We start from the raw sequence: 18,763 nt of genomic DNA on the forward strand, positions 1-18,763 counted from the left end.
TTTTTTATCCTTTAAAAAATCCCATATCAGCCTATAGCTGATTTTTAAAAAACTGAATCAATGTTTTTAACTGGGTTTAGCCTATTCATAGTTATTTTAATTATTTGACTTGTTACTATTTATCTTACTAATTTTGTACTTCCCCCACCCCTAATTTCTTTCCCTTTTTTTTGTATTGAGGTATTGTCTTCTTATTCCATATTTTTAACTTTTTTCTTTGGAATGATTCATCCCATATCTATTATTTAGCAGTTACACTTGAAATTTTACTACACATATTTAACATAATTTCAAAGTTAAACAGTACCTTAACCCATTTTCTGAATAATAAAACACTTCAGAACACTTTAATTCTAATCACCCCCCCATCTTATAAGCTACTGTCCAGTTTTTCAATTATATCCTATTTTAAAAGTCCACATTAATGTTGCATAAAATATTTAGTTTTATTTAGTTACAATCTTGCTTCTTATAAACAGTTCTTTCATTACGATTGTTTTATACAAACAACACTTTTGATTTACATGTTTTTCATTTATTTGCTTACTAGTTCTTCAATTTCAGATCATCCTTTTGGAATTATTTTCCTTCTTGAAGATAATCCTTTTGCAATTTCTTTAAAGAAGTTCCACTGATGGTAAAATCTGTTTTTCACTTGAATATGTATTTATTTCAGTTTTGCTTCATACAGATTCCAAGTTGACAATTGTTTTTCTCAGAATTTTGAAGGCACTATTCTACCACCTTTGGAGTACATTGTTGCTGTTGAGAAGCTTTCTGAAGTATCTGTCTTGCCTTCACTGATAATCTTTTTCCCCCTTTGACTGCTTTAAGAATCCTTTGTTTGGTATCTCACAGTTATACTACACTGGGTTTAGGCTTGGATTTTATCTATATATGCTTGGGATACACTGTGCTTCCTGAACTTATGAATTCGTGTTTTTCCAACAAATGTGGAAAATTCTGTTATCTCTTCAAATATTGCCACTCCTCCATCCTCTCTATTCTCTTCTGCTGGTACTTCTAGTATTCATAATTCTTCCTTCTATATCTCTTATCTTTTCCTTAATATTTATATTTTCTAACACCTTGTTTCTCCTGGCTGCACACTGGATAATTTCCTTATATATAGCTTCCAGTTTATGTATTGTCTCTTCAGCTGAGTCTAATATGATATTCAACATGTCTAAGGGTTTTTCTTTTTTTAAATTGCAAGTAACATATTTCTCATCAAGCAGTTCCACTTGTTTCTTTTTCAGATCAGTCTGTGGTTCCATCCTTCATGTATGTTGATGATAAGACCTTGGAAAATTGAGTCCAAAGTTTATATCTACAGGTTCTTTCTCAAGCTAGCTAGTTTCAACTTGCACCTGGTGATCTCCAGCCATGAATAATACTGCTTATCTTAATCTATGGGAATCTGGGGCCTATATCTTGTTTCTGCCAGGAACTATAGGGTATTACAAACTGAGGCGCACTTCAACTGTCCTGGATGGGACATCTCAGATTCAGATTTATCTCCTTGTTTCTGGTCTAAGGAAAACTGCATATGGCAGTGCTGCAATTAGTATTTGTCACCCAGGCAACCACTGTCAACCTTATGCTTAATATAGTTTTCACACTTTCCATATCAAAATGTGTTCCATTGTCAGAGAGAAAAAATAGAGGTGTAGTTCTTGGAGATTTCCCCTACTTTCTTTGAGCCTATTAATGTATTCAAAAGGAGATTGTATTCAGGATCTAGCTGTTTTGCAGTACCTAATATATTACTGGAAGCAAAAGTCTTATTTAATATATTAGGTTATGATATGCTAACCAGAGAAAGCTCATGATTTATGACAATCCTTGCTGATTCAAGAGGTCTGGAGAGGTTTCCTACCCCTCAAATGGAACTCAATCAGTATTTTGCAATCAGTATAGAAAGGTCCTAAACTATGAACTTATCCAATAAGTTTTTGCCCCACTTTGCAGAAATTTCTATTGTTCTATTACTAATATATTCAGTCAACCCTGACTATTCAAATTTCCAATGTCCTGATCAATATGTGGTTCAGGTCAACAGGACTAATAATCTATGAAAATAAACCATGATTTTGAACATTTTAAAAAATAGATAATAACGATTTGTTACATGCAACTTCCATCTAGATTCATAACTTTATTCTTGGAAGCCTGAGCCACCTATAATATAAGCAGGGCTAAACAAGGCAGCTGGTGATTTCATTTTAGTCAGAAACACACCTAATAGGCATTATGGCAGCAGATCTGACTGCTATTATCCTAGACGCAGATGGACTGTTTGCATCATTATTATTCATAATTGTTGGTCAGTGTTCTCTGGATGATCAGGAAGCTCTTTGTGCCTCACCCTAATCACTGAAGTAATGAAAGGAGATACCCGCAGCAAGGGCTGCAACTGCAAATGCTGCAATCACACCTAAAAGTAAAACAAACACAAAACAAATGGAAATGGAATGAGCAAAAGAAAGGCTTAAGTGATCCTAGGCTTTGAAATGTCGGTAACTGATGGGCCTAAACAACAAGAACAACATACACACACAAATACATATACTTACACACACACATATACAGGCATGAAAAGCCAGCAAAGTCTTAGAGGAAAATATAGCAATAGGTTGAAAATTATATTTTACAAAGTTGGACTGGTAATCATATACTTCACCACCTTCGTTAACACATTAAAATAAAAAATTATCTTTCTTATACATGAGTGCACTCACACACATCTAAGAGACAAACTAATACATACTTAAAAAGGCTTCTATAAATATTTATATTGACATTTCAGCTGTCTCATGCTACTTAGCTTAAACCAAAAAGACATCTCCAATGGGCAGGAGTCCTCAGTAATTACCATGCGAAGTCATTTATATAGCTATTGAAAACTACAGAAACTAAAATCTAAGAATTATTAAGCTTGGGTTGGTAACTTTTAATTTTTTTTCCTATTTTAAGTTAAAAAACAACAACAAAAAGAAAACTGACCAGAGTAGTCCAGACACACACATATACACACACATACACATACACACACACACACACACACACACACACACTTAGGTACAAAGAATTTAGGTAATTAACTTATGAGTAACTGACATGAAAAATAACCAAAGTTTCTGCCTTCTCTCAGTCAGTCAAAAATCTTAATGCTTATAAAGCATTTCTCAAATTGGCATTCAACTAAACAACAGTCTACATGTTCTTTGATTAATAAGTCTGAAAAATGTTAAAGTGACTGCCACACTTCTTGGAGCCTTTAAAATACTAAAATACATTAGAATTTCCAGACTTGAATTTGACTTTTTTCATAGAGCACCTACCAAAATCTTCCACAATAGCAATCCTGGGAACACCAACTTGGAAAACACTGGCCCTACTATACTAATTGATTCCCAAAACTCAACATGTGTTTCTTCTAAAAACACCAAAACATTTAATAGGAAGTGTCATCTTTTAGGGCACTTGAGACAATGCTTTATTTATAAATCTTTCTATCTCTCAGGGCGTACCACTTTCTATAATACTCAATAAATACTAGCTTAATCTAGCTCTTTTAAGAAATGAAATGAAAATAATTTTAAAGTAACAAGAAAACTCAAATCCAAAATACCATCTTTTCAATGTTATGGAAGAAATATAATACCTATGTTTTGCTGAATTTTCAACACTATTGTAGTTTTAATTGGCTGTTTTGGTGGTTCATCATCTGTGTTGTCCAATGAAGCTTCAGTATTCATAGAGGAACTTACACAGGCTGCAAGAGGATAATAAAAATAAATCCTAAATAAAATAAGAATAATTACTGCTTAAAAATGAGTTTTAAAGAACATTATAAAAAACATACAGTGAACTCCATTTTCCTTCAACTTGACTTTTTTTTTTTCAACTTGACTTTTTAAACTTTCTCTTTATCAAATGCAATCAAATGCGAATCAAATTTCTCTTTATCAAATGCAATCAAATGCGAATCAAATTTCTTTATCAAATGCATGAATCTCTTTATCAAATGCAATCAAATGCGAATCAAATTTCTCTTTATCAAATGCAATCAAATGCGAATCAAATTTCATGGACTATATATCAAACTGATGTACTTTTTAAAATTCTTTATGGGGACTTCCCTGGTAGTGCAGTGGTTAAGAATCCACCTGACAATGCAGAGGACATGGGTTCGAGCCCCGGGCCAGGAAGAGCCCACATGCCGCACAGCAACTAGCCCTGTGTGCCACAACTACTGAGCCTGCACTCTAGAGCCCGCGAGCCACAACTATTGAGCCCACGTGCCACAACTACTGAGGCACGCACAGCTAGAGCCTGTGCTCTGCAACAAGAGAAGCCACCGTAATGAGAAGCCTGCACACCACAACGAAGAGTAGCCCCCACTCTCCACAACTAGAGAAAGCCTGTGCCCAGCAACGAAGACCAAATGTAGCCAAAAGTAAATAAAATTTTAAAAAAAGAAAAGAACGATTCAATTCAATGACCTCAGCTTCTATCTTAAAAAAAAAATACTTTATGTACTTTTATAACTGATCAAAACCAAGGAGCCACAGAGCCAGTTCTGAATGACTTCCACAAATTATAATCTGATTACTATATGGTAGCGGAGATAAATGATACCAAAAATCAAACTAGATAGGAAAGGGTAAATTTTGCTCTTAATTGGGATTAATTTATAATATTCTTATTGATGGTTTTGGCAATTAATAATTTTAAGTAATCAGTAATAATAAAAGTAGGGATCAGCAAACTGTAGCCATGGGCCAAAGTGCAGCCCATGGGCCAGACCTTACATGCTCTGCAAAGCCTAAAATATTTACTATTTAGCCCTATACAGAAAAAGTTTGCTGACTCTTGATCTAACCTGAATTACATAAGCAAATTGGGACCATAAGTTTGACCTTAAAACAATTCAATGTTAAGCAAAGTAAGTACATTATCTCATTTATAGTTGGAAAATAAAACCTGGGACATTAAGTGCGTATTTGAGGGTCATAGGCAACAGAATGAGGATTCAAATACAAGTTCTCTTTCTACTTCATTATGGTGACAATAATTTGCGTAGGTTAGCCAAGCTGAATTTATTTAACACTGACTAAAAGTGTCTGAACTGAAAACATCCTTAGGGATCACACAGACCAATGGTTTTCTTTTTTTAAACTAGTGCTAGAAAATCTGACAGAAAATCCCAGTATGTAAAACAGATGAAAGCAGAATTACTCTGGTTGAAGCAGGGATGAAGGACTCCTGGAGTCATACTCCCTCCTTTCCCTAAGAGGTGACAGCAGAGTGCTGTTCTATAGAACTCAAGGGAACTATGTCTGAAAACAACTGCAGTTGATACTTAAACAACATGGGTTTGAACTGCATGGATCCACCTACTCATAAGCAAATTGTTTTCCACTAAATACATACTATATGATCCATGGTTGGTTGAATCCATGGATGGGGAACTGCCCATACGGACAGCCAACTCAAGCTGTATGTGGATTTTCAACTGCGTGAGGGTCAGTGCCCCTAACCCCCATGTTGTTCAAGGGTTAACTGAACTTCATGTTGATCCCTTTATTTACAAAGAAGAGAAGAGAACCCCAGAGTGACACAGTAAATACTACTGTTTAAATTCAAAGTAAAATAGCTTATTGCTTGGATTTAAAGTATCTTTTATAGACATCTTTGTATACCAACATACTGGTACATGCAGATGTGCTCACAAGGATGACACATAACTTACTGAAATAATTAACTGTGGTACCGAAATGGATGAAAAAAAATTTGCCTGCTTCTCATCAATTTCCCATGAAGTTTGCCATTTTGAGAAATAATTCTTAGTAGTCACCTCCTTAGAATCAAGGCAAAACTGTTCTTTTTTTCCCTCTTTGAGCATATGACTAAAGTACTTTAAAAACAAACACAAAACGTTCTTCTCTTTTGTTCTACTCCCATATCAAACTAGTCACAAAGGCCAACAAATTCTCATGAACTGTCTCCAGAATTATTCAGTCTTCCATATTTCTACAGCATCCAGTTTTCTTGGGGGCTGTAACACTTTACTTCTAGAATACATTAGACCACCAGCTTAAAATTTCCCCTAACTTCATCCATATGTCTAAAAGTTGAATGCAGAGTACAATTTTATTCATTTTAAAAACATACACACACACACACAGAACTTCGGCTTTTTCTTTTAGCAAATATCACTGCTAAAAAGCTTTTTCTTTGGGCCACTAAAATCCTTATCTCAGATAAAAACAAAAATAATGGATGAAGCATGAATTATACCTATTTGCTACAGGAAATTTTTTACTTGAGTACCTATAGATAAAGAGCACAAAAATGGTTTTATTTGTCATGTTATATTACTCACACATTTAATACTAATTTGTTATTTGTGAAGAAGAGCATGCTCTAAGAGGTCAAGTCCTCTGTATAAACAATTTACTTCTATTAAAAAAAGACATTCCATTGCTCTGCTATTTCCATTTTAAAATCTGTCATTCAGGGGGCTTCCCTGGTGGTACAGTGGTTGAAAGTCTGCCTGCCAATGCAGGGGTTCGAGCCCTGGTCTGGGAGGATCCCACATGCCGCGGAGCAACTGGGCCCGTGAGCCACAACTGCTGAGCCTGCGCGTCTGGAGCCTGTGCTCCGCAACGAGAGAGGCTGCGACAGTGAGAGGCCTGCGCATTGAGATGAAGAGTGGCCTCTGTTCGCCGCAACTAGAGAAAGCCCTCGCACAGAAACGAAGACCCAACACAGCCAAAATTAAATAAATAAATAAAATCTGTCATTCAAAATCATATTGATTTGATACAAAGCTGAGACAATTTTACTGAAGCAGAGCATTTTTCAAGGATGAATAAATCCTTACCATAACAATTTGTTTGTTTTGGTGGGGCCATGAAGAACTTAATTCAAACCTCAGATATTGTCATTTTTACCAATACCTTAACGTCATCTGAACTTTAAATGCATAGGACATGTGATTCAATAGGAAATTAGATCTTAACCATTCCTTAAAACCAGGTAATTTTAACTGCAGACAAATCTCAAATTATTCATGTAAGAAAGCAAGCTTTCTTAAGCAACTGTCAACAAAGGAGAAGACAAGGGCCATGATGAATGCATGTTAAATTGTATATATATTCAATTTCATTCCAAGCTGCTGATAGGTAGGACTATTTAGAAGCTTAAAATGAAATGCTAGCACTTGAACTCCTTAGTTAGGTGTCATCTTCCAGATCCCTAAATCCTAAGTTAATGAGGTTTCACTAGTCAGTGATTTAGCCATTAAAATACATCTTCAGCATTACTTTTTTTCCTTTATAATTAAATTATCAATGTTTAACCAAACAATGAAAATTAATTTCACCTCTGATATCAAGACAGAATTGGCAAAGATGGGTTTCACCAGATTTTAAATGTGTGTCTCCAAATTTGCTGAAACTGTGGATAAAGTACATCTGAATTATTAAGTTAATATCTGCAGGAGATGACTAATAAATTTAAGAAATTTTAAAGCCACAGTTATCCCTCACCTTAAGTGAGTCATTTTGACAAACAAATTGTTCTTCATTCCTTAAATCATTTTAAAGTATGTTATTTTAAAATACTTACTTGGCAAAATACGTATTTTAAACACAGCAACTACATTACAGAACAGAAATAATTAAATAATCAAGCAAATAGTAACATCAAATACTTGGAAAATAAAGCTTGATACTTATAGCAAGTTTAACAATCATAAATGTACAGTAATTGATTTCAAGTTTGAATTTGAACATTTGAACTCCACTTTTCATTGTTTATTTTACCTGGAAACCCTAATTTCAAATAATTAGGAAAATCTATGCACACTATATAGCATTATTCTTATACTTTAATGTTTTTCATTATAATTCAGAAGGTCCATTATTTAAAAGTTTTATAATAATTCTAGTAAATATCACCTTACATTTATATATCTCTTTCTGTTTAGAAAGTATTTTCTCTAACATTTTTACTAAATTCTAGTACCAACACCAAAAGAATTTGGGGTTCAGAGAGGACTTGTTCAAGGTTACACAGCTGTAAGTGGAAGACCTGGACTCAGCTAAAACATCTTGGTAAAATTATGCATCTAATATTTTTGAATAAATTAATAAATGAAAGAATAAATGAAAAAGTGAACATAATTCTAAACCAACTGAATGTATATGTAAAAGCACTTAATTTTTCTATTAAAATGTTTATGCTTTTACCCTATCCCATAATTTGGAATGTGTTATTTTGCTACTAAATAACTATATCATTCCTTCTAATTCAATAAATACTTGATGAAGTAAAAATAATATAATTCTAGACAAGTCCTATTCTTGGCCACAATAAATCTGATGCCAATGTTCAATTCCTAAACAGCTTAGAGTTACTTTTACTGTATTCATCCTTGAAAATGAACTCAAATGTTACCTGGGGCTTCCCTGGTGGCGCAGTGGTTGGGAGTCCGCCTGTCAATGCAGGGGACACGGGTTCGAGCCCTGGTCTGGGAGGATCCCACATGCCGCGGAGCAACTAAGCCCGTGTGCCACGGCTACTGAGCCTGCGCTCTGGAGCCTGCGTGCCACAATTACTGAAGCCTGTGCGCCTAGACCCCGTGCTCTGCAACAAGAGAAGCCACCGCCATGAGAAGCCCGCGCACCACGACGAAGAGTAGCCCCGCTCGCTGCAACCAGAGAAAGCCAGTGCGCAGCAACGAAGACCCAATGCAGCCAAAAATAAATAAATAAATTTATAAAAAAAAAAAATGTTACCTGCTCTGAATCACTTACAGGGATAATGCCTGTGCTAAATATTCTGGTAATTCTCTGTTCATTCCCGTATTATTGAACTAACCTCTAGTTAAAGTGAAATGTAATAGTAATAATAAAGAAAGAAAAAATGGAAAGAATTTACTAAAATTTGAAAATACTAATGTCAAACCTTTCTTACTATAGATTACAGGTTATTGCTAACCTACCATCAAAATATTTTTTCTGAATGAATTATTAGCCAAATCACTAGAGACCCTAAAATTATGATCATTAATCTTGATGTTCTTGAGTTCTTAGTTACTCTTTGGACCTTACTACATGCCCTGCAATAATTAATAATGCATACAATTCTATCTTCCAAGTCAGATTATAGGCTTCTTGAGGAAAGGAATCTGGCCATTGATTTGTCATCTATAACACTACCTTGAACAGAGCAAATGCTTAATAAACATCTAACAAACAGACATACTAAATGCTATAAACTAGAATTAATATTTACGGGGCAACAATTAGTGTTACATGTTGTCATATGTTTTTAATGTTCTATATCCCTTAAAACGTTCTGAACTATTGAGCCATAGAGCTATGACCATTATATCCTTTTAAAATCTTCATCATGTTCAGTGTAGTGCACTACACAAACCTTAAAAACCTTATATCTTGCTTGGCATAAGCTTACAATTTTCCAAGCATAAAATAAGTATTAAAAAAAGCTGTGCTATAGTTTCCTAAAAATGACCAATTCAGTATATGTCAGTCAGTTAGGAACAAATATTTATGAATACCTATCATGTTTTAGGCATGGAACTCAGATAGAGAAATAAATACTCTCGAGAAACTTGCAGTCTAATATGAAAAATTAATATTAAACATGCAACTGATGAGTTCAATAATTACAAGAATGGAAACTAATGCAAAAAAGCAGCAAAAAACTATGATTAAGTATAATGGAAGCACCCACCTAGTCTGAGCACATAAAATTATCTACCCAGGTTAAAAAAAAATTCCATTTAGCTCCTTGAAGACAGAATCAGTATCTTATTGAATTTTGGTTCCCAAACCCTAGGACTGACAAAATCAATAATTTATTCAGTCAACAAATATTTACTGAGTACCTACAATGTGTTAAGGCTAGGTTCTTAGGAAAGTGCTAGAAATGACAGCAGCGAGCAAGAAAGGAAAAGTCCCTTTCCTTGTGAACCTTATGGAAAAATCAATAAATGTTTGCTGAAATGCAATATAAAATTGTTTCATACGGGTTTTAATTTATTAGGTTTTAGTTTTATTTGGGGGAGGCTGTCAAGCAAGGCTGCCATAGTTGCCTCCTTAAGAATGTATTACAGTGGTGAAAGCTACTTGGATTTTTATTTTAATCTGTTTTAGCAATTTAAACAATGGATATTAATCTGTTATTGAGATTAATAACTGTAACTATTTTTAAAGTATTACTTATAAAGTATTGAATAAAATACAAACTAGTCTATAAATGCTTATGTTTAAAATATGACACAAAATTAAACAAGATAAAAATATTTCAGACAGATGGTAGTCTTAAAAAAATCTAAATGAAATCTCTCTCTTCCTATTCTTTTATATCTGATTTTTAAAGTAAGTTGTGAATGGGGCAAGTTTTGCATACAGTGCTTCCCTTAGTCATACTTAATTCAGCAATGTAATATGCACTAAAAGTGTGACAAATAATTCAAAAGAATATGAAAACTACATATGATAACAGATCCAAGCTTCTAGCCAACAAGTGAGAAATTACACTGACATAAGATGAAATTAAATGAGGATGATGTAACATCATTTATTTAAGTTAAAAAAATTGTTTTAAATGATGGAATTAAGAGGGCTAGGCTAAAATAAGTACCTAGATCATGGAAAGTAATAACCCTATAGTCTGTCCTGGTTAAGTGTCACAGAAAGGCAGTAAAACAAAACTGTCGGAAAAAAAGCAGACTCTAAAACCAAACTGCCTATGTTTAAATTCCAGCTCCACCATTTATTAGCTATGTAACCCTGAAAAAATTACTTGACCTTTCTGAGCCTCAATTCTCTTATTGGGAAAACTGAGCTAACAATAGTATAATAATCATTATAGGGTTCTTATAAGGGCTAAATGATTTAGCATCTGTAAGGCTCTTAAAATGGTGCCTGGCACATAGCAGGTTCTATAAAAACAATAGCTAATATTATTGGAGTATTAGGTTCAATTCAGGGTAACATATCTCAAGAAAGGCAAGCCAGACTATACTGACATTTTAAAAAGCAGTTTTTAACCCTTCTTAGGTCACCAACCCTTTGAAAGCTATAGATCTTTCCCCCAGGAAAACATTATACAATTATGTTCAAGCGGTTTAGGGATCTCCTGATAGCCATCTATGGCCCCAAAATTTTGGACACCACAGGTTAAAAATGTCTAACCTAAAGAAAGGTAAATAAGGTGGTAAGGAAAAATGAGGTCTAGAAACTGTAATAATGAGAACAGTTAAAGGTATATGGGAGTATTTGGCTTTGAAATATTTAGAACATGACAACTGCCCTCAATTTAAACTTAAAGCAAGGCCTCAATAAAGAAGCAGTACAGTTGACACTTGAACAACATGGGTTTGAAATGCACAGGTCTACTTATACTTGGATTGTTTTCAATAAATACATACTACAGTACTACACAATCCACAGTTGGCTGAATCTGTGGATGTAGAACTGCAGATATGGAGGGCCAACTGCAAAATTATACATGAATTTTCGACCACATGGAAGTCAGTACCCCTAGCTCCTGTACTGTTCAAGTGTCAACTGTACTCATGTTTAATTGCTCCAGATTACTGAAAAAGTAGAGGTTTCAGGAAGGCAGACTGGAATTCAGAATAAGGAAGAAAAAAGTCTAAATACCCATAGATTTCAGTATTATATGAAAGAGGATGAACCAGGTCAACTCTAATGATCCCACGTAAAACTAATTCAAGTTATCAACAATAGAGTTGGTCAAGAACTACTGTTAGGCACTAGTGACAGAAGTAAACAAAAGCAAACAAAAATCTCTGCCCTCATGACTCTAAGATTAGTTGGAAGAAACAGCATAGTCGCTAATCTGGAAAAACATATTTCACAAAGTAGCAAACATTTCTACCAGTCTACTCCAAAATCTATCACTTAGAGAATATTCTATAGCTATACCTTTAAAAATATTAGTTTTCAGGGGACTGAAACATAGCTGCAGCTTTAACATCTTTTACTGAGCAATTTAGAGGTGTTTTTTTTTTTCCCTTTAAAACAAACTTACTATTCACATAATTAATATGAACTTGGAGTTGTTGAAAAAACAAGCCTGGTGATCTCCAACTAACCTGAGGCTTTACTGACAGATTTGAAATTCACCAACCAAATACTTACTTGATTCACCATAGAAACAACAGGACTCAATCACTCTACTCTTGTGGGGAATGGGAATTAGTTAAGCAATAGAAGAATAACTAAGAAATCAGAATTAGAAAAAGCACTTAAAAATGGTTAGATTCAAATTTCATAAACATTTATATTCAGAAGTAACCTAAAGACTTTCTACTATGATATCAGAAATTTCAAGACTGATAAATGTCTAGATACTCAAGTATTTATGGATACTTGCAAATAACTACTTTTACCACATATTTTTAAAATGTTTCAGGAAGACTGTCAAACACATTTATTTATAGACACGTTTTCATATCCTACTCTCACTAGAAACAAAAACAAAGCAAAGCAAAACAAAAAAAAACCTTTTAAAATGTAAGATGAAATATGAAAGTAATGGTTAGGGGAAGAATATGTGTACACAATTACATAGTATGGCAAATCTATGCTCTGTAAAAGTAATCTTGATCTAATTTTTGGAACTGCCCATTTTAGCTTAGTATCCCAATTATATGAAGGGGACAGGAAAATAACAGCAAATAGTATGGAGATGTTTAATAAAGTGTTTAAAAAAACTTCTGTAACCTGATGCTTAACCAAATAATTAAAATAACAGATTGAGAAAACTTCTCTTATAATAAAAGAAATCCCTTAAAGCTATATATTTCTACCTGTTTAAGACTGAACTTGTTTTATGAAGATCTACTTGCTAGGCTTGGAAAAATCTAAAGTATCTTAAATTTTGGTACAATTTTCCAGGAAAACACTGCATGTTTATATACTGTGTAGAAAAACAGACACATTTTTAAATGCCTCAAAAGTATCAAAGAGAACTAGCTTTAAGGAAATCTAAAGACATGATACTTAAACTAGATGTCCCATAGGTAACCTCAGCTATAGTCTACTCTGGTTCTTAAATAACCTCATATAATTACCTGTGTTTATTTCCTCTGCAATTTCCAAATCTTCTATTTGAATCATATGATCTAACATCTCTATAAAATGGTCTCTAATTTCTTCAGCTGACTCATCACCAAATTTATAATCACATAACATTACAGTGGATCCCGGAATGGGGACAAAAACTCGGTGAGGGAGGATGTGGAACTCTTTTTCAGAATCTAAAAGGAGAAGAAACAATATCAGTATTTAGACAGGTCTGTCACTGGTATCAGTGATAAATACTGTGTAAGTACATGAAAGCATATGCCAAAAGAAATAAAACCTTAAAAGGTCTTTTCATTTTCTAACTGATCTCGCACAAAATTGCTTACTGAATTCTTTAACTCAATACCTAAGGCCTCTAAAAGGGACATAAATGATACTCCCATGAAATATAAACTCACCACTGCCTTCAATGTGAAGACATTGTTGATTATACATTCTTATATTATCCACTGTCCTATGAAGGAATACCTAGGAGATAATTTTGTCTCAGAAGTTGTTTTTCTTTGTTTTAACCTTACAAGTACTGAATTTTCTAAACCATTTTTCCCTTTTTCATGCAAGCTTATAGAGCCAAATTAGTGGCTCACCTACATCAAGTGTATAGGTTGTGATAGCATTCATTTCTGTACTAATCTCACCACTGACTTCATCTTACATGATGTAGCCCCCTAATCAAGCATGTGTAGGACATTAAGATACACATTTTCTGTACTAATCTCACCACCAACTCCATCTTGCTTTCTTTTTCATTTTCCCTTTGCCTCGTTCTCATTATTAATACCTACTTTACCTTCTTAACTTGTAATGCCTTTTTGTAAATAGCCTTAAATCATTTTTAGAAAAAATAATCTGGACCTAAGTAAACAATGAATATTTCATTCTTCTTTAAACACACACATTTCGCTCAATTTCTAACATAAACACATAATTATTGTTTGGCTCAAAACCATAACTCTGATGAAGTATCAACAAAGATAGAGATTTTGTGTAAAGAATGACTTTTTTCAGCAATGGATATGATTTAAAAAGCTGCCAATGTACAGACCAAGTAGAAAACCAGGGCTCACTTTAACAGTAACCTACCTTTCCCCGTCAAGAAGCAAGTGGTAGCTTTATATAACTGCAAACAGATGACAATGAAGAATGCCTTAAGTGTCATAGGAAATGCCATGACTTAAATATGTGTTCCTGCCAGATTCTGCTTAATATATTGTTTTCAAATGAGAACTGGGAGAATTTTACTCTTTGACCAGACTGCCTCCTAGCTGTAAAATTATATTACTGCAATTTGTCTTATAGCATGTAAACTGTCCACACATTGATATTAGGAATATAGTATTTTATTTTGGGCCATAGTTTCTTAAAACAGGTTAAGTTCAAAACTTTCAAAGGTGGCCTAAGTGTAATTGGCATGCAAAATTTTAAAACAATTTCAAACTGCATTAATTCTAGGTTTGCCTGAAAAAGAGACAAATATGCTTGCTTATAAAATCAAATGTTAAAGAATTGGTTGCAATGAACTTGTATTACTCATTAAAAAAAAGCACTTACAATTTTCAAGTTAAAGTTAAATTAAACATTTATTATCTAAATAAGACCAAGTTTTCTAGCTGGTCTGAGGTTTAAAATGGGAAAGCTTTAAAAAAAAACATCTTAAAAAGTACTCAAAAAAAGAATCCTTTAGGCGTATTCCCATAGCAGAGTATTTTGTTCAAAATTATTTAAATAAGTTCAAAACAGAGAAAAAAATTTAAAGTTAAGCCAATATGATAAGAATTGAGATTTTGCTGGTTAAGTATAGAATCCTAACTCATACTGGAATATTACAGAAAATTTTGTAGAATAGGCAATATCTGAGCTGACTCTTAAAAGATAAACAGACATTTGCATGAAGGGATGAGAAGCGCGATCCAGAGAGTGGAACCATGACTACAGGCAAAGAGGAATATAAATGTTCTGAGAGGACAGGCAGTATGGATGGATGTGGATGTAGGGATGGAAGAAGGTAAGAGATTTCATAGTTGATGACCTCAGTTTTCACAATGAGTATGTTATCTACTGAGAGTAAGTTGGGCAGGACTGAATGCAGGCTGATAGAGAATAATGAAGAAAGTCTGGAATACTTCTTAAGGGAAAGAAAAGGGGAAGACCAGAATAAGTAAAAGGACTGACTGGAGTTCATATTTTATTTATTATTTTTTTACTGTCACCTGAAGTATTAAGTTCTTTCATCTGGATAGCCAGAATTAAAAAACTATGTTTACTTTAAAGATTAAGAATGTAATGTTAGTATGCCCTTTGCAGACTTCCTTATGCATGCAAAAAATATTCTAGTTCAGGTTAATTTCACGGCATGCATTCTAGATTTTATCATATTACAAACCTACAAGATTTTACCAGTATATAAGAAGCATAAGCAAAACAAATATCGTATATTAACACATACATGTGGAACCTAGAAAAATGGTACAGATGAACCAGTTTCCAGGGCAGAAATTGAGACACAGATGTAGACAACAAACGTATGGACACCAAGGGGGGAAAATGGTGGGGGAGGGGTGGTGGTGGTGGCATGAATTGGGAGATTGGGATTGACATATACACATTAATATGTACAAAATTGATAACTAATAAGGACCTGTTGTATAAAAAAATAAATAAATAAAATTCAAAAAAAAATAATATTTTGTTAGCTATTCTAGGTCTTGTGCCCCTTCATACAAACTTTAGAATCAGTTAGTTGATATCCATAAAATAACTTGCTGAGATTTCAATAGGAATTTCATTGAATCTATAGATCAAGTAGGAAAGAACTGACATCTTAACTATATTGGGTCTTTCAATCCATGAACAAGAAATATCTATCCATTCATTTAGATCTTTGATTTCTTACATCAGAGTTTTATAGTTTTCCATACACAGTTTCTATGTATATTTATTAGATTTATACATAAGTTTCATTTTCGGGGTCGTATTGTATATGTTATTTTTTCATTGCAAATTCCAATTGTTCATTTACATATATAGGAAAACACTGACCTTTGTATATTACCTTGTACGCTGTGATCTTGCTAGGTCACTTATTAAAGAGTTTTTTGTATATTTTTTGTGACTTTTCTAGATAGACAATCACGTTATCTGAAAAGTTTTATTTTTTCCTTCCCTATCTGTATATATTTTGTTTCCTTGTTGCACTACCCAGGACTTCCAATAAAATGATGAACAGGGAATTAAAAAAAAAATGTCCTGCTGGGATTCTGATCTGCATTATGTTGAATCTATAGATCAATTTGGAAAAAGTTGACATCTTAATAACATTGAGTCTTCCAATCCATGAGCATGGCATCTTTCTCCAATTATTAGGTCTTTTCTAATTTGTCTTGGCAGTGTTTTGTAGTTTTCAGTACATAGATCTTATATATATTTTGTTAGATTTATCTCTAATTATTTTATGGTTATTTGAATTCTATTATAAATGGTATTTAATTTTTTAAAATTTTCCAGTTTTTTCTTACTATAGAGAAATATAATTGAGTTATGTATATTGACCTTGTATTCTGGGACCTTGGTAAATTCACTTATTAGTTCTAGTAGTTTTATTTTTAAAGATTCTTTTGGATTTTGTGTGTACACAATCATGTCACCTGAGAATAAAGACAGTCATTTCTTCCTTTAAAAAAAAAAAAGAAAAGAAAAAAGAAAGATAAGCTAAGTAAAATGAGGACTAAATTTAAGATCTAACAATTGGGTGTATATATACTCAACTTTAAAATTTACATGTTCATATTATTATACTTGCAATATATTTTTAAATCTTGCTATCTTAAGATCTACTAACATGTTGCTGGAATAATTATCCTCTTACTACAGTTCAAAAAATGTATACTTACACTTGGTTCATTTTTGAAATATAAGGCTACATTCCACAAAACTTAAAGTTAAGAAAGTTTAAATACAACCATTGTTAAGTAATTCTCTTCCTTCAGTACCTCCAACTTAATAGTAACTACTACTTGATGAGGGCTTGGCCTACCAACCTGTATTAGGGACTTTAAAAACATCATCTTCTTTCATCTCACAGGCTCGAAAAATAGCTACTATAATCCCTGTTTTTCACATAAGACAGTGGATGCTCAGACAGGCTAAATTATTCGCCTGAAGTCACTCCAGTAGTGTTAGAGTAGACACAGAACCCAAGAACTTCAGTCTTTGCTCTTTCCACCAAACTACACTGCCTATTCTCTCTTCCCACAAGCTCAAAGGCCACTCAATTATCAGTGAAAATATTTTTTCATTTTGCAAAAATGTAACATTAGATGATAACATTAACTTCTAATATATCAAATTTAATGTATAAACAACTGTTATTAGAAGTAATTAATTTTACTGATTGGACGTCAGCAAAAATTTCAAAATACTAATTCACTAAATAGAATACTAGAGCAGTCATTTGATACCCTTTTTATGAAGCATTTGTAATGGAAAGGAATATTTAACTAATGTGTGTGATAAGGCAGATCTTTGGCATTATTGGTGGATATATCCCCATGTCCCAGAAAATCCTAAAATTCACAGTTCAGTTGTAACACATACTGTTACTCAGAAAGTGAAGTAGTGTTTAATACCATGAGAGTTATCACACCCAAAGTCAAGCAGCAAAAACAAAGCCACAGAGATGACACTGCTAGACTAACTGGGTGGCTAAGTGACCAGGTTTTACATACTTCACAAAACAAAACTCTCAATCCAATTGCTACACGTAAAATTCAAATTCATGTCTCAGCAAAACTATACATTATTAGTGGATGGGTTATTCCACTAATAATAACTTCAGGGTTATTTGTGAAGTACATGAAGGACAGATGTTAAACCTGGAAATTCCAGGTATCTATCATACTAGGAATAGAAAAAAGATTATAATCAGTCCACCAAACCTGATATACAGGCTATTATAACTAAAAGAAGTTAGTTAGCACAGGAGTTATGCTTTTCTCCTATAAAAATAAACATATTCCCTTAACAAGCTAATAACGTATGTTTCAATTAGGTACATATTCAACCGTGAATTGCAAATCAATCTGAATAGTAGAAAGGCATATAAATGTGTAGCTTCAAAAAGCATACTCAATATTATATTTTCTTTTTGAGTAAAACAAAATTTTTCTAATACAAATTACTGAAAAGGTATAAACTGTTCATGTTTCTCAAAAGATGGAATAGTTATAAAAGGTTAAGACACCATGACCCAGCCTTTTTAAAATCTAGTAAAGTCTGTTAGAGAATAGATGAGAAGTATATAAACTAGTACACACACAAAAAAAATAAATTGGAAAGAAAAAGAAAGATCAATTGCATATACACCTATTAAAGACTCTATTATACATAATGGTCAACACTAATAAATTAATGGCTTTAAAATGGTAACACACACAGTCTCTTCCATAAGTGGTGGTGGGAAAACTGGACAGCTACATGTAAAAGAATGAAATTAGAACACTCCCTAACACCATACACAAAAATAAACTCAAAATGGATTCAAGACCTAAATGTAAGACTGGACACTATAAAACTCTTAGAGGAAAACATAGGAAGAACACTCTTTGACA

General features: G+C 33.3%; 1 protein-coding gene across 1 annotated transcript in view; it reads right to left on the reverse strand.

The window, feature by feature from the left end:
- Nucleotides 1-443: 443 nt before the first annotated feature.
- ODR4 (odr-4 GPCR localization factor homolog) overlaps nt 444-18,763 on the reverse strand; it is a 40,414-nt gene continuing 22,094 nt past the window's right edge. Inside the window, exons 12-14 of the mRNA XM_082834342.1 lie at nt 13,145-13,330; nt 3,668-3,778; nt 444-2,437 (exon numbers count right to left, since the gene is read on the reverse strand). Of these exons, the coding sequence (XP_082690468.1) occupies nt 2,370-2,437; nt 3,668-3,778; nt 13,145-13,330 (365 nt within the window). The 3' untranslated portion in view covers nt 444-2,369. The remainder of the gene's footprint in view (nt 2,438-3,667; nt 3,779-13,144; nt 13,331-18,763) is intronic.

This window comes from Leucopleurus acutus (genome assembly GCF_964270905.1).
Source record: "Leucopleurus acutus genome assembly, chromosome: 2".
Lineage (NCBI taxonomy): Eukaryota > Metazoa > Chordata > Mammalia > Artiodactyla > Delphinidae > Leucopleurus > Leucopleurus acutus.